The sequence below is a fragment of the Garra rufa genome, chromosome 12, assembly GCF_049309525.1.
Source record: "Garra rufa chromosome 12, GarRuf1.0, whole genome shotgun sequence".
Lineage (NCBI taxonomy): Eukaryota > Metazoa > Chordata > Actinopteri > Cypriniformes > Cyprinidae > Garra > Garra rufa.
In genome coordinates, this window is record NC_133372.1 from 20015488 (window position 1) to 20032204 (window position 16717).

Consider the following 16717-nt stretch of genomic DNA (forward strand, 5'->3'; position numbering starts at 1 on the left):
CGGAGGGTTACTCACCTCAAGGAAAGGCATAGGCTGTTTCGAGTGACCGCAGGCCTGCCTATCCCTCACCCTGGCTGGTGTAAGGCAAGTCGAAGTCCCCGCTGGTTCCAGAGGTGACCAGCGGCATAATATTTCACAACATGACTGTATTTTTGATCGAATAAATGCAGCGTTTGTAGGTATACTTCTTTCAAAAAACTACTGGCACCAACCTTTTGAAAGATATGATTTTATTCAATATTTTGGTATCACTTTACAATAAGGTTTCATTCGTTAATGATAGCTAATGTGTAAACCAATGAACAATACATTTATTAGAGTGTTTATTAATTTGTGTTAATGTCAGTTAATGAAAATACAGTCGTTTAGTTCATGTTAATTCACAGTGCATTAACTAATGTTAACAAGCACAACTTTAGATTTTTTTAATGCATTAACAAATGTTGAAATTAACACCCTGCTGAAAAAAACAGCATATGCTGGTTAGGTATGTTTTGGTGCTGGGATGCTAGTTTTAGCTGGTATATGCTGGTCCTTTGCTGGTTTATGCTGGTCCCTTGCTGGTTTATGCTGGTCCTTTGCTGGTTTATGCTGGTCATGTTGCTGGTTAATGCTGGTCCTTTGCTGGTTTATGCTGGTCCTTGACCAGCAACATGACCAGCATAAACCAGCAAAGGACCAGCATTAACCAGCTAAGGACCAGCATAAACCAGCAAGGGACCAGCATAAACCAGCTAAAACCAGCATCCCAGCACCAAAACATACCTAACCAGCATATAACCAGGGCATTCTTTCATAGTTCATGTTAACTACTGTAGTTAACTAATGAACCTTACTGTAAAGTGTAACTAATATTTCTTTTAGATCACAGTGGTGTATAGGACTTTCCCCAGCAGTCGTAATGTTACGTATTGTCAACCACATGTCTAGACTACAGTGACATGTGGGTCATTCTGCTGAGTCTTTATGCTGTGGATTAGCAAGTGTTTTACTGTAGCTCATCTCTCAAGCTCACACTCATTCTGCCTCCTTATCTTCTTTCCAGTTCTCCTCAGCCTTCATTTACTTCTTGTTCTTCATCTCACCACTATCATCAGAGAAAGCAGCCATGAATCAGAAGATTGTACTGATCACTGGTTGTTCTTCTGGCATTGGATTGGCACTTGCTGTTTGTCTTGCCAAAGATGAAAAGAACAGGTTTATGGGTAAGACCTATAGGTTATCTATAGTTGCATAATAGTGAAGTAGACCAACTGTGGTAGTAAAAAATTTGCTTTTTGTTGCACTGCACAAATACTGTTCAGAATAAACATAGGACAGTTTTGACACTAATTAGTGTGCTAAATTAGATAGTAGGTCTACATTAAAATGTACTGACACATTTTACACTCTTGACTGTTTTAAATCATTTAAATATGCATATGTATGACTTCAGTATTTTTATTATTTTCTTGTCCCAAAATGGTTTATTTAAAAAGAACAAATGTGCACATGGATGATGTCATAAAACTGTATTCTGCTGCAACTGCACTCTGTTAACCAAATTACATTCATGTAGTAGAAAATAGATTCTTATAATGTTTCTTATGTGTATAAATTGCCTTTGCGTGTAGAATTACTCCAAAGTAAGCAGTCGAGAAGCATTAATCCATTAGTCATTAAATGATGACTGTAATCACAGTCTGTTACCTTGCAATGTTAGTAGATGAGCTTAAATGAAAGTTAGCCTATATATATATATATATATATATATTGACCTTGGCAGTGTATACCATGAGGAACAGTGTTAAAGAAGAAGCAACAGGAGGCACAATGAAGGCAGCGGGTTTTACTTTGCAGATGTGCGTGTTGGGATTGGGAACTCCATCATTCTAATGTAAAACTATGCAGAAAACAGTCCAATTTGCATGAGAATGAAAATATTCACAGTGTTAAAACTGTACGCTCTGCAAACTGCACTACTTTTACTAAAAAAGCATTTTAAAATCTTCATCTTTATTCATCTTTAACCTGTGTATTCTCCTTTGCTTGTAGATTTTCTTAAAATAAGTAGCTGAGTAGCTTTAATCCATTAGTCATTAAATGATGACTATGCTCTCCATCTGTTAGCTGAAATCACGAATTAGCAGACTAGTTCAAATGGAAATTAAGCTAAATGTTTTGTCTTTGGCAGTGTATGCGACCATGAGGAACCCGGATAAAAGCGAAGCTTTGGTGGAGGCAGCAGGTCGTACTTTGGGCAAGACACTGGAGATCAAGCAGTTGGACGTGTGTGATGAGAATTCTATCAAAGCCTGTGTGGACAGCCTGCCCATGCATAGAGTTGACATACTCAGTAAGCATTTCAAAACACAAATGCTATGATTTAACTTCGTGGCCATCATATCAATTTTATTCATGTGCAGGGCGCCATATACCGCGGAGACAGACTGATTAAGAAGTGGGTTAGTGCCATTTTTTACAGAGGGTTATAAAACCCTGTTCTGGAGCAGGGTTAGCATCGCTTTTGCAAAGTACACTGTGAAATGATAGGGCTCTATACACATTTTAAACCTTGTGTAAAAGAAATCCAGGTTTATCTTGCTTCACGTTTTACACTGTTCATAATTTCACCAGGGTTAAAGGGATTGTTCACCCAGAAATTAAAATTCTGTCATTAGTTTTTCACCCTCATGTTCCAAACCCATATCTTCAACGCATGCGCTGCTGCTGTTGCAGAAGCCGGTGTCCTGATGTAGAACCCAGATGCGCTGCGCCTTGTTTACATGCAGAGGAAGACACACGCTGTATATAGAACAGTCTTCGTAAACTGATTTCGAGAGAGAGGATAACTTGTGATTTTGTTGCCAAACTTTACTTATTTGAACTAGAATATACAGATGATAATCAGACCACCAGCTGCTTCATCAGCTGTGATTTTCCCATGGAACTAGAATATATTTATACTGTCGCCACAGGTTGTTTTTCCCTAGTAACGTGATATTTAGCCCTTGGAATGCGAATTTTACCAGGGGAACCCCGCTCCAAATAAAAACAAACATGTATTTTACCACTTCAAATTCTACTGGGCTACTTTTGTGCTAGTTTTGAATAGCAATTGGGAAGGATGTGTTGTGAAAACATGGCAACCCTGCAGGGTTTTTTCCTTGGCAAAAATTATTCTCTTAGCTTCGTAACATTACATTAGAACCACTGATGTCACATATTTTAACAATGTCCTTAATACCTTTCTGGGCCTTTAACATGAGTTGCTTTGCTGTCTATGCAGGGTCGGAAAGCTCTCAGATTTCATCAAAAATATCTTCATTTGTGTTCCAAAAAAACAAAGGTCTCATGGGTTTGAAAAGACATAACATTAACCTGGGGTTAAGCAAAAATTAAAATTACTGTCAGTTATTGAACACCCCCCCCCCCCCCCACCCCCACCGGATTAATTTTAACCCCAGATAAAGTATGAGGAGTGTGAAACATAAAGCAAGATAACTCAGGATTCTATTTACCCAGGGTTTTAGAATGACCAAGAGCAGTGTAAAAAGCCCTAATATGTAATAAAAGGAAGCCCAGCTTTTCAGTTAAACAAGCCAGTCTATATAGCATATTGGTATTGAAAAGCATGGATTCTTTTGGGTATGGATGGGTATACTAAGAAACTGGGGACATTAGAGATTTTGGTCTATGCTGACATTATAACAAAATGCATTTGTTGTACATTTGACCATTAGAGCACATTCAGTTTCCTGTTCTAAAAAGAAAAGAAGAATTAGGGTTTCAGCTACTGTAGTCTATCCACTTCAAGATTCAACATTTTGCATTTAGGATTGCTCTACTGCATAGCCCTGTTATAACACAATGTTATTCACTTCCTTCCTGTCACCTTTTTATTTATTAAGATAAAATCAGATCAGAACTGACAGGAAGCAAAGTGGAAGAGAGATACAGGGGCAGGATTGGGAAGGTCCTTGAGTTGGGATTTGAACTTGGGATGTCCGTAGCCCGACAGCGCTGTACTGTATGTCGGCATGCTGCCCATAAGGCTATCAGCATGGACTCTTCCTGTCACCCTTAATCTGTCTGGCCATTGACCTCTGATCTCTCTTAGAAAATATCGTTACCCACGCAATTGCTGCTTACAGTGTTATGAACTGTGCATGAAAATCCCAGCAGTTTATGAGATAAAATACAAAATATGCTTAATTTATCTTCTTATCTTCTGTGAATCAGCATTATTAAAACTACTCTTCTGTTCTCTGTTTCAGTTAGTAATGCTGGAATGGGAATGATTGGCCCCATTGAGTGTCAGAGCATTGATGAGATGAAAACTATCATGGACACTAACTACTTTGGGCTTATGCGACTCTTGAAGGAGATTCTGCCCGATATGAAGAAGAGAAGAAGTGGCCACATAGTGGTTATCAGCAATGTGATGAGGATTCAGGGTGAGTTGTCAAAAATGGACAACAACCAGCTTTTATTAATGCCTGGTTCTCTTAAACTGATATTTGCATTTGAGCTCTTAATACCAGGGTGAGAGGTCCACCTTTAGATACTTAAAGGATTAACAATCATGACTAAAGGAGCTCTAAGAGGATTCAATAAGGGTTAACCCTCTCTAATCACTGTCGTGTTCATGTACACAGGGATTTTGTTTAACGACATCTATGCTGCTTCCAAGTTTGCTGTTGAAGGGTTCTGTGAAAGTCTGGCCGTTCAAGCTCTGAGATTCAATCTGAAGTAAGTGATCACACTCATAGCTTTGAATGGTCCCAAATACCCCCCTTTTGAAAGCATTGGCCCTTACAGTAATTGTATGCATACTGTATTTGCATCTCTGCAGAATCAGCCTCTTTGAACCAGGACCCGTCGTCACAGAGATGGAGCGTAAGGTGTACGAGGAAGGTATGAAGACAGACCTCACCAAAGCTGATGAAGTAACTACAGATATGTTTACCAACATCTTAAAGAATTACAACCAGATATTCCAGAATCTTAGACAAACTCCAGAGGATGTTGCAGAGGTACCGAGAACTTTTTATGCAGCGTTTCATTTAATTCATCATCTTTTTAGTGCTTCATTGTTTTGTTTTTCCTCTGAAATTCTAACAGTCCATATATTGTTGTTTTTTTCATAACCAGCAAATACTGAAATTGATTACCATGAAGAACCCACCATTTCGGCATCAGACTAACACTCTGTACACATCTGAGGATCTAAACGGAGACCTTCCCATTGAAACCTTCTACAAAATGGCATTTGAACAGGACAAGGTGTTCAATGCAAGTCTCAGTTTCCTCAAGCTCCTGCTCTGGAGAAGCCGAAAGAGGATCACTTTGTAAAAAGACAAGAATATTCTGCTGGAGATCAAAGGGTATTCTAGAAAGCAGGTTAAGCAATTTAACTGGGTGAGTTTACCCAAAGTAAATGGAGAACCTCCAAAAACTGAAGTAACTTTGAGGGTATGTAAGTAGCCATACAGCAACTTACTCTCTGAACAAAACTTGCTTCAAAGCAGGTTATGTTCCAGAGTTGGTTTACTTCAGATACAGTGGACATGACAGCAGAGATTATGCATTAATTATAATTTTAAAACACTGAATATTGCTATATAATATTTATGTTATATAATATAATATAATACAATATGAATACAATGTTGAAGTAAAATGGCTAAACCTAAAAAAACCTATATGTACTATATATGGCAGGGATGTCTAGTCTTGCTCCATCACATTTGGAGTATAGCGCCAACACATCTTCCAGGAAATTTCTAGTGATCCTGAAGACTTTTATTAGCTGGTTCAGATGTGTTTAACTGGGGCTTGAGCTTAACCAAAGCCGCTTTAAAGCTTATCTCTTAATGAATCGACAACCTATTGGCAAGTCTTCGACATGTTTACCAATATACATTCATTTTGGATTTATCAAATGTTTGGAAGCAAAAGTCAAGTTGAAGAGAAGTCACAAACTATTTTGCAACAGACTATTTTTTCTATAGTATCCGCAAACAGCGACTGCCTGTCGTACAGCCCTGACATCAATTTGTTGACACCAAAGCGATAAATTGAGTTGGAGCAACCGTTATGTTTTTGCCAATGGTAGAGATGTGGAGGTTGGTATCTCTTCAAAATAAAAAGGTAAACTCTGCTGGATGGTAGGCCTCCTGGAGCAGAATGGGATACCCTTGGCTATTATACAGCCGTAATATCTTTGCAAGCCATAATATATTTTATTGAATATACTTAGCATCAATTGTGCATTAGTGAAGTACAGTAGGCTACCAAGAAAAAGGAAAAAGAAATAGAATATGTTTAAAAAATAGAAATAACAGCCAGTAAGTAGCGATATGTGTTTCTTCTTAGTGTTTGTTTTCATGGATTTGATGCTCTGTTCACTCTTAAATCTAAGTTTTAAAACACCAGGCATCATACAGTCGACTTATAAATGGTTACAGAGAAAAACTGGGCATTATACTCAAATAACTTAGCATTGAGTGTGCCTCATTACAAGAAAAATCAGGGTTTCCGCGGGGTCTTAAAAAGTCAAATTTAAAAAATCTAAATTTTCGGCCTTAAAAAGTCTTAAATTCGCTGTTCTAGGTCTTAAATAATTTCACACAGGTCTTATTTTTCCAATGTCCATGTAACGCTACCTCTAAAGCTCATTTAAATTCTATTTTTGTTGTTTCGTGGTGTTGCAGTTCTTTATTTCACTATTCCAAATATAATTTGCTGTATTTAAACTACAAATGAGACCAACATGCAATAGACCTTTTTCACAGAAACACGCAATCGCAGGGTATGCAGACTTCCTGTGTAATGTCAACACAGTAGAAAGCCGGGTAATTTAAAATTAAAATGGAGAGAGTCTACACAACTTCCCTCACTGGTTTGCCAAAGATAACTTTTGCCGACCTGATAAGAGTCGTGGAGGAAAACTCCATCACAAAGAGGAACAAATTGGATAAAGGATATAAATAGGGTGACCAGACATCCCGAAAAATTCGGGACAGTCCCGAAATCTAAGCTGCTGTCCCGAATCCCGCTCTAATTGTCCCAAAAATTAAACTGGTCCGCAGCGAAATCAAAGTAAAAATTAATTTAATGACTTGCGCAGAGTTCCATAAATACATCCTGGGAAAGACGGGAGTGCTGGCAGCAGTGAAAAGCTCTGCAAAATATGCTGATGTCAAGCATCCACAACCTTGGTAGGCTATATAGCTCAAGTGTGAATTTAAAGTTATTGCTTCTATTTATCTAATTCGTCTAGGCTATATGCACAAAGACAATACAACCTTTTTGCTTAGAGTAGATGAAGAGAGCGCAAGTTGCAGCAGCCGTTAGGACAGTTGAAAGTGCAGGCAGAAGGGCGAGGCACTGTGTTCAAAATACTTCTATAGCCTAAGTATTAGGCTATATCAATTTATATGCATATGTAAATGTTAAAAATATGATTGGTTCATTAACTTCAGTTTGAAGTATAAAAATGCCTAACGTTACTTCTATTGTATGTAGGCTACTTATATTAATAAAAACATGAAAGTATTATCTTGATCATTGCACCCCCCCCCCCCCATCCCGAATTTCAACCAATCTCATCTGGTCACCCTAACTGAACCAGATCTTAAGGGAAAGGTGTCTAGAAGACCTTTTGAGAACACAAATTGTTAACCAAAACAGGCCCAATAGTTGATGCACCAAATGACTGAAGGTAGATTTGGAGTCAATTGATTTAACATGGCAAATAAACGAGCAACTTTAGGTAGCTTGGCATGAAACACTGAGACAGTGTAAGGTTCTACATGGTTTATTAAAAGACAACTCAATCATACAACCAATCTCACTTCTCCACTGGAAACAGTTTGTCCAATAGTGGAGGTCCTCACAGCAACATCTCTTCCTAAAAAGGAGAAATAGTGAGAAAGGCCACGAAGTCACAAATCAAGTGGAAATAGTTACTTCGTGCACTTACTCTTCCTGCCACAGCTTTGCTCACAGGAGCCAGAAGAGGGATGGCACACCGCTGTACTGCAATGGATGAAGATCTGAAAGAGAAAAGGGTTAAGCCATAGATTCCATTAAAGAGTAATATTAGGGGTTCAGGAAGAGCTGAGAGCATACGGTTTCCTGCAGAGGAACCAGTGATGCTGGATCAACAAACGTGAACATCTTGACAACGAAGCGCTTGTAGTGGGTTGGGAACTGAAGACCAGACGCTCTAGTCACTGGAACCAGTGCGGTCAGATAACGGTCATCATAATAAGGGCATCTGAAGAGGAAAGAGGCAGTTGGAGAGTTCCTCACAGCAGACTAGCTGGATAAAGACTGTCGGTAGACTCACCCATCAATCAGAAGATCCCACTGGGGTAGACTGAGTGGACTGGGGGTTGATGTCGCCCAACAACGTCCCAGCATCAGGACAAGGTTGGGGTCAGTCCTCTCCAGAATGCGCACCTCAACATACACAGGCTCTCGCAGGACTTTCGTGACGGGATAATCAGCAGCACCGTAGTAGGACGTGTAGGCCTCATCCCCTGAGGAACACTGGGGTTTAACCACAGTCCACTGCAACCTGGACTTTAAGACTGAAGACAAGTCTTACCTTCTGCGCAACCTTTGGTGACACATTGGCCATTGGCCAGTCTAAGCTCCACTCTGAGAGGTCCAGGAGCAGCTACTGGTGGAGGTGCAGGAACACTGTTGACCTCCACAACCAGAGCTTCCACAGCAGTACCAGAGTACCTACACTGGAAGAGAAGCCTGGAAAACAAACGGTCAACTTGTAGAGTTTGTCAGAGATGGTACTTAAGATACAGGGTATGAGTCACCTACTCAAAATGGCTGTCTCTCGTGATGGAACCAAACGGACCAACGCCTACTTCATACAAGGAGGTCATTCTGTTTTCATACACCACATATCCACTGTCCTCCTGCAAATATGAACACTGTTGGCATCCAGCCCATCATAAGCCATGCAGAATAAAGCCAGAAGCATCTCCTCACCATCATGCTCGTGCCACATGCGGTGACAGGGAACTGATATATAGCAAAGAAAGGTGTAGAGTCCACAGGAGTGCAAGGTGGTTCACTTCCACCCACTAGACGGACCGAATCCAGACTCAATCGAGGCAGTGTAACATCTCTAGCCACCACTACCACAAACTGACCATCTCTAATACACTGGACAGTCACTGGAATGACAGAGTAAATTAATGTGGGTTACAAACATTAACCAAATTTCATCAGACTCGAAACTCTTACCTGCTTTCCCATAGTAACACTGTTGTCCGTTAAAGCAGCAGTTGATAGCCTCACACTCAGCACCACTGATACCAGGTTGTCCACATTGGATCTGCTCATAATCAGCTACAGCACATTTGTCAACAGGCTCAGCCTTCACTGGCTGCTGAAGCTGAAACTTCTGAGGAACCTGCTGAGCAGATTGTTGTTGAGCTGACTGTTTAAACCGATGGTCAGACGGCTGGAACATCAGAGCTTGAGGATTCTGAGCTGGAAAACCCATTTGAGGAAGAGCACTGCAAAAAGAACAAGCCAAAACACATAGTGTTTGGAAATAACATAAATGCCACTTTCCTGCCATTACTAAACAACTGAGCATAGTTTCAGGAGGCCTTGGACTGCTATTTATACTCTGCAAATGAATAGTCGTTATCAACCACACCCCCTTTAATCAAGAACCATTACAGCTGCTCTGACTAATTAACTTTAACTTCACATTTGATTGGATGTTCTTGAACAACAGTGGCTGCATCTTATTTAGTATTTTTGTCTTGATTCTAGTGAAAATTTCTACAAATTCCTAAGTTAAGATGCATTTAAAATGCATCTTGGTTTAAAAATATTTTACTTACCCCATTGCCAGATAATTTTAACTGTTTCCAGGGAGAAAAAAAAACTAAATTAGAGTGCATTTTGCAAAAAACAAGATTAAATATCTTAAATACATCTTACGGGCAAAAACGCTGTTTTTTCATGCAGCTGAAGTTTGAGATTTAGGCCTTTGTGTTTTTTCAGAAAACAGCCAAACATCACTGATAAGTGTTTCGTTTATAGCACTTTATCTATTTGTATCAATAGATTTCAATTACAATACATATTTTTAAGGCCAAGAGTTTTTTTCTCCTACACTGAGCCATAAATCTCCACTTCAGCAGCACTTACACACACCACACTTTACATTTGTATTCTGTCTATATCCTGAAGGTTTTTACAGAGGGATTTGTTCATATTAGCTTGATTTTATACAACATTTTCTCCCCAAAATGGTAAGAAATACATGTTTTTTGTCTGTTCAAAGTTTTTTCCTGAATTATGGAGTGATGAAATGATATACCCCAAATTCCCTCTGTAAAAGCATTTGACACTATGTCAAAAAATTAAACAAGAATTTTGAAACTGACTTCATCCAGTGTTTAGATTTCTGGACTAGAAATGTATGCAAATAAACATATTTCATATTATCAATGTAATCGATCAACTGGGTCAGTAAGGCGATAACTATTAGTTGTCTTTTTTACCCTATTCACTGGCAGTGTCTCGCCTTAATTTAAGAATTTTTAGAAATTTTGACTAGAAACAAGATAAAAATACTAAGATAAGCCTTTTTTTCTTTTTTAAAAGATAGCCATCTCATGGGGGGTGGTGCAGATGTACATGATTATTGTCAAATGCTCATTAATATTCTTAAGGGATAACTATGAATATGTAGGAGTTCAGAAAGACTGGATTCAATAAAACAAAGAATTTTAAATAAGAGTACTGTTTTCTTTTTTTTTACGTACTTGAATTTAACATGTCGAGCCGGAGGAGAGCGAACCGGAGCCGCTGTGCACACACCCGCACCCCGCGATCGTTATGTCCATCCACTGCACACATGCACGCGCTCCAGAGCACACTGCATTTTACTTCATCACCACTGAACAGCCATGAAGTTACAATAGCGCACAAATGATCCAACTCCTTAAAACAAGCTACAGGTGTCAAGAATCACAGAGGAACTTTTCCTTTTCAGCAATGGGATCAAAGTTACTGGCCTTAGTTCAGTGAATCGGCCCACCCTCTGTGTTCATCCCCTCTAGTGGCCCTCCATATGGGCAATGCTGCATAATTGGGTCAACAGTGTGTGCCTGCATTGGCTGTTTCTCTAATATGACTGACAGGTGCTTTATGATCCATTTGCCTCACTTTTAAACCTCTGAAAAGTGGAGTATTGCCATATTGTGGTGCAAGTTTGGCTCTTAAAACACAATCAGTCTGACAAGATAAAATAAAGCCATTACAGCACAGACTATTAATCCGAACTCAGAATAAATTACACTAGTGATGACCATACACACTTGTGCAGTTTGTAATTTTACCATTAAGCACATTCATTTACATTACTGGACCTGGACCTTTTAGACAAAATATTTACTGTTTTGTTCTGTTTCACCAACGAAAATAGTTCCAAGCAAGGATCGCAGCAGAAGCATTCTCCTAGCAACGTTCTGCTATGATTCGGCGTTTTGCTCGAATCAGTTGAAATAACTCGCTCATGAAGTGACTTACCGCCACCTGCTGGTAGTTTAGTGTGTTTAAAACAAGCGTGCCGTAGGTGTCCTGAAAAGTGAAGCCAAAAGTTTTCTATCGCCCCCGGGTGGCTGGCTGCAGTATAGGTCATAAACCCCGCCCTCTCCATGTAATCTAATGGGACGAGAGCCAAACTAAATAAGCGAATTACACAGCAAATAATTTTTTCCCAAAGGTGATTTCCATCGTGTGAGGTAGTTCTTATAATGCTGATTCATGCTCAGGTGTTCGTTTTTCTAATAAGTTTGCTTTTAAGTAGTTATTTGATGCTATAAAAACGGGGTGTGGTGTCATGATTGTGATCGTGCGATTGGGTCTGCGGGAGTTTGGGCGGGACTTTGACACCGCGGCTCCGCCTCACGACACTACTGCGCATGCTCTGGCTCCAAACGAACCTCTACTGCGCATGCTCTGGCTCCAAATGACGTAACTTCCCCCAAGATGGTAGCGGCCATATTGAGCTGTTTTGGCTTCACTTTTCTATAGTGGAAAGAGGCGGAGACGCGTTGTCCATCTTTTTTTACAGTCTATGGTTTAAAAGTATACCTCCACACCTGCTCCACACCCACACCCAACATTTCTAATTAATATATTTATGAATCAATAAATGTATTTAAAACATTAATCTCACTTTTAATTTTGCAGTGTAAATTGTGTAATCTCACTGCTAACAGCCATTTAGAATTTATTGATAAATTCATAAAATAAATTTCAAAGTTAATGCATACATTTCAAAAGTAAAAAAAAAAAAGGCCTTTATAAAGGTAAATCAAATATGCAGATTTAAGATGTAAAAGCTAATAGTGCACTGATGAAAATATTGCTTCAGAATTTTTTTTTTTTTTACATCAGATATTTCTAGTGGTACTTTTATGGGGATATTTTGTGTGGAATAGTATCTGCTGATATGAAAAGTTCACTGTAGTAATAAATTTAATTTATGACAGCCATGAAATTGTGTTTACTTTTTACATTAAACACATTAAATATTACATATATGCATGTAATATAATATCTATTTCCATTACAGGTTTCGGTCTTAAGTTTCATATAAGGTGGTATTAAAAAGGTCTTAAAAAGTCTTAAATTTCACTTGTTCATATCTGCAGAAACCCTGAAAATATAAGACGAATAAAAACAATTTGTGTTCTCAAATAAATATTTCAGACATGTTTGATATCCTGCAGCTGGGCGGAACCAGTCTAAAGCCAAAAAAGCAGTTTTCTGCAAAATCAGTCAACATTGTTTAGTGCATTCAGACTGAAAAAATTAGGGCAAAATGCATGTGTATTCCAGCCTTAACTCTAGACCGCATTTCTATAACCAATAATCCAAGTGACACGAAGTTAACATTGTTTTCTGGAATACCTCCAAGGACAACTGACCTGTTTTTTCTGGTTCTGCTTAAGATCATTTCATTATGTATGAAAAAAGCAAATCTGCAATACCAAACACTGTGCAATCTTTTGTTTAAAATCACAGCCAGTGAGAACTTTGCAAAATGTTCATAATAGTTTGCTGTTACCTGTGCTAATCGTTTCCTTCGTCTAATTTTCTATTCTTCAGCTGAAGACATTTGAATAAATGAATTGTTCATCTAATCTTCATTCTCTTTCTTTTGGCCATCTTTCATGCTCATCTAATAGATCATCCTTACATACAGTTGTAAACCAAATTTAATCTCTGCCAATTATAATCTGAATAAATTCTTTGAAACAACAAACAAAAGTCAGATGAGGAGTCAGGATATGAGGGAAGAGACATTATTCTTAACTTATTATTTGGATGTTGTTCAGTTAATGTATGCATGTCATTAATGAAACTAGCAAGTTCTTTTACCAACTGTTAAGAAGAACATGAACGGTTGAGGAGCTATATAGCAAATGCATACATCAGTCAGGGGTAAAGGAAAAGATGAGGACCCAGGGTTAGGGATAGTTTACCCAAAAATGCTAATTGTCATCATTTACTCACCCTCAAGTTGCTCCAAACCTGTAAGATTTTTTTTTTCTGCTGCTGCACAAAAGATGATATTTTTAAGAATGTTTCAGGTAGGCCACTCTGAAAGCTTCACAGACCAGGAATTAGTTAAGGGATCTACTACAGTAGAAAGGGGCTAAATGCTAAAGCTATCCATTCAAACTCTTATTAGTCTCAGATGCCATGCTCACAGACCAAGCACAGCCTGTTCAGTAGAAATGTCTGGTCTATATTACAAACAAATCCAATAAGCATTTTTCCATCTAGTAATCTTATTGAAAGATTTTTGGCAGTAAGGGTAAACGGCTGCTGGTACAATGTTGATGCAGAGTTTTGTGGGCACTTAAAAGCAATTAAACTAGATAAACACAGGCACAACCAGAATTCTGCTTCGTTTACTTAATATATATGTGCAAGGAAGTGCTGTACAAAGAATTCATAAACATTTTCTATGTGTATGTATATTGCTATGACCTTCACCTTTTTCATACTTGTCCATACTTTCAAACCTTATAACAATGGACTGCCACTGGTTGTTTTACATGTCAGTCATACTTCCAGCGTAAGTGCTGTGGCTGTGGTCTAAAGTTCAGATTCAAAGAAAGAGAGAGAGAGAGGGGGAAAATGTTTTATAGGCAGCAGTGAAACATCTTGTTGCCATTAGATGACAAGCACTTGAGAATTTAGAGGAAAAAAGAAAAGATTTAAATAAAGATTCTGCATTATACACAAATCTACTTGTTATAGCACCACCTTGTGGCCAGTTCTCTCAAAAAGTGTATTGCATTTGTGTATCACAATTGACATGATAATTTTCAAATAACAGTAGAAATGATCTTAAGGGCCCAGTTGTTCAAAAGCAAACCGATACGATTTTCAGCTATGTGGTTCAAAAGAACAACAAGCATTCAGGAATTAAATTAGAGCTAGTCATCCAATTATGGTTTAATTTCAGTAGGTGTTGTTCAAAACTTTTTGTAGGATTGGGATACCTTTGATCATTTTTTGAGATTGAAACCTTCTGTACAGAGCTCTCTCCCTCAGGATAGGCTACATCATGGACATCTTTAGTGCTCAACAAACACCCTACTACACTTTATTATCAAACTGGTCATGGCAAAGAACAATACCTGACATGTCAGTGCCTCTCAGAAACTATTTTTAGAAATGTTAAATAATCTCTCTTTCTCTCCATTGGCTGCTCCCCTAGGGATTGCCAGAGGGGAATTAGGTTTGGCCAAGGTTTTACGCCGGATGTCCATCGAAATACAACCTAGCTCTGGCGGTGCAGGAAAAGACTAAATAGAATAGCCTTGTAATTGGTCTTTTTAAACACACACCAATTAAACATCAATTAGCTGATGTGCTTTGGCTTCTGTTCAATTAAATCAATCATGCTCAAAGCTCGTAAACTCCCATGTTCGCTACACCAAAGTGGTGGATCCAAGGACTGAAAAGGACCTAATGTTAATGTTGCAGAAACCAATGCACTGCTGCCAATGCACGCCTCGTTATGCCATTATGCTTCAATAGTAGGAATTTTCTTTGAATTCTACCAAGGGTGGAGAAGTGAAAAACAGAAAAATAATTAGGGGTGAAATCACCTATTGTGAATGCTTTTTTTGACAGGAGAGGGCAATGGAGCAAGTGAAATTTAGAATCTGAAGGCCGGGGCAACAAAGGACCATGCTGAAGCAAAAAACACTGAAACAGCCCTTTAAGAAAAGTATGGTTCAGATGTGGTTCTTGGTATTATTGGAGTTGAAAAGCTGATAGAGCCAGTAGTCATTACCACAGGAGCTCAGAAAGGAAGCTTAAAGTGTTCATCACTAAACAGCAATGATGATGCCTATAAGTCACTTCTTAAATGAGAAACCTAAAGGGCAAATTTGTGACCAAACTACTGCAAACCAAAGCCAACCTTGAAAGCTGCCTCCTAAAAGCTTAGCTTGAAAGATCTACAGTCAAGCCCAAAATTATTCATACCCCTGGAAAATTGACTTAAAGTTACTTTTATTCAACTATATCTAAACTTTTTGTGTGTGTGAATGTTTTGGGGGTGTTTTTCAGCCGGTGGACCAGGGAACCTAATCACAGTAAACGGCACCATGAAAAAGGAGCAATACAACAACAACATCAGACAGTCTGTAGAGAAACTTGGCCTTGGGCTACCAGTGGACATTTCAGCACGAAAGACCCTCCAACCTGAAAGAGTTGAAGCTCATCGCTAAAGATGAATAGGCAAAAATACCAGTGGAGACATGCAAAAAGCTGGTCAGCAATTATAGGAAGCGTTTGATTGCAGTAATAGCCAATAAAGGCTTTTCTATTGATTATTGAGAAGGGTCTGAATAATTTTGGACATGCCACTTTTTGTTCAAATGTAAATAAAAGATGAGTAATATTTTTTTTCCCACAATGATGCCTCTTGTACATTGTCTTATTATCTTTTGGGAAAAGCCTGTGTCGTTTCCAGACAAAAAAAAAAAAAACTTGCTGATTGAATAAAAGTAACTTTAAGTCACAATTTGCCAAGGGTATGAATAATTTCAGGCTTGACTGTAAATAAAGAACTCTGGACATGATCTAATTTTTATGATTTAAAATATGAGCTCAAAATCCACAATGTGTTTACAATGTAAATTTGTTCGTTTTATTTAATTATTGCAGGTCAGATGCGAGGTCTGACTGTTGAAAAATGAAAACGGCAGATTTGTTGGATGTTTTGTGCCTCTTCAAATTAACATCACTCACTCCACGCTAAAAGTTCCACCTTGTTCTTTACCTAGTAGCCTACATTGTGATAATTAGTTCCAATCAGAGCACTGATAATCTGGATTTGGCCATCTAAACAAGTGTATCAGGGTGATCTAAAGGTGATCTAATCCAATGTTGTTTTGAAAAACTGGCACAGAAATAAGATTACCTGATCCTGAATAACAAATCATGGGATTATTCTAATCCAGATTAAACTTGTTTTAACAACTGATCCCTGAAAGATCAATTTTCACCAGTTCTGATACATTGTTCTATTTTTGTTTTAAGACATGCAGCGCTTCTACCAAATATAAACATCAAAAGTATCAAGTTAATGTCTTAATCACACAGCTAAAATCTTATAAAGGGGATTATGTGAATAGAACCAACCATGACC

At 38.4% G+C, this 16717-nt stretch overlaps 2 protein-coding genes across 2 annotated transcripts; one reads left to right on the top strand and one right to left on the bottom strand.

The window, feature by feature from the left end:
- Positions 1–1045: 1045 nt before the first annotated feature.
- On the top strand, positions 1046–7539 carry LOC141346362 (retinol dehydrogenase 8). Its single transcript, XM_073851215.1, has 6 exons — positions 1046–1205; positions 2174–2335; positions 4257–4436; positions 4638–4731; positions 4835–5015; positions 5134–7539. Exons 1-6 carry the CDS (start codon positions 1109–1111, stop codon positions 5332–5334), a joined length of 915 nt encoding a protein of 304 aa, XP_073707316.1. The 5' UTR covers positions 1046–1108; the 3' UTR covers positions 5335–7539.
- Positions 7540–7665: 126 nt separating this feature from the next.
- On the bottom strand, positions 7666–13178 carry LOC141346363 (zona pellucida sperm-binding protein 4-like). Its single transcript, XM_073851216.1, has 7 exons — positions 9256–13178; positions 8998–9185; positions 8827–8924; positions 8597–8754; positions 8336–8528; positions 8116–8263; positions 7666–8039 (listed from the first exon to the last, which is right to left on the bottom strand). Exons 1-7 carry the CDS (start codon positions 9611–9613, stop codon positions 7950–7952), a joined length of 1233 nt encoding a protein of 410 aa, XP_073707317.1. The 5' UTR covers positions 9614–13178; the 3' UTR covers positions 7666–7949.
- Positions 13179–16717: the final 3539 nt, after the last annotated feature.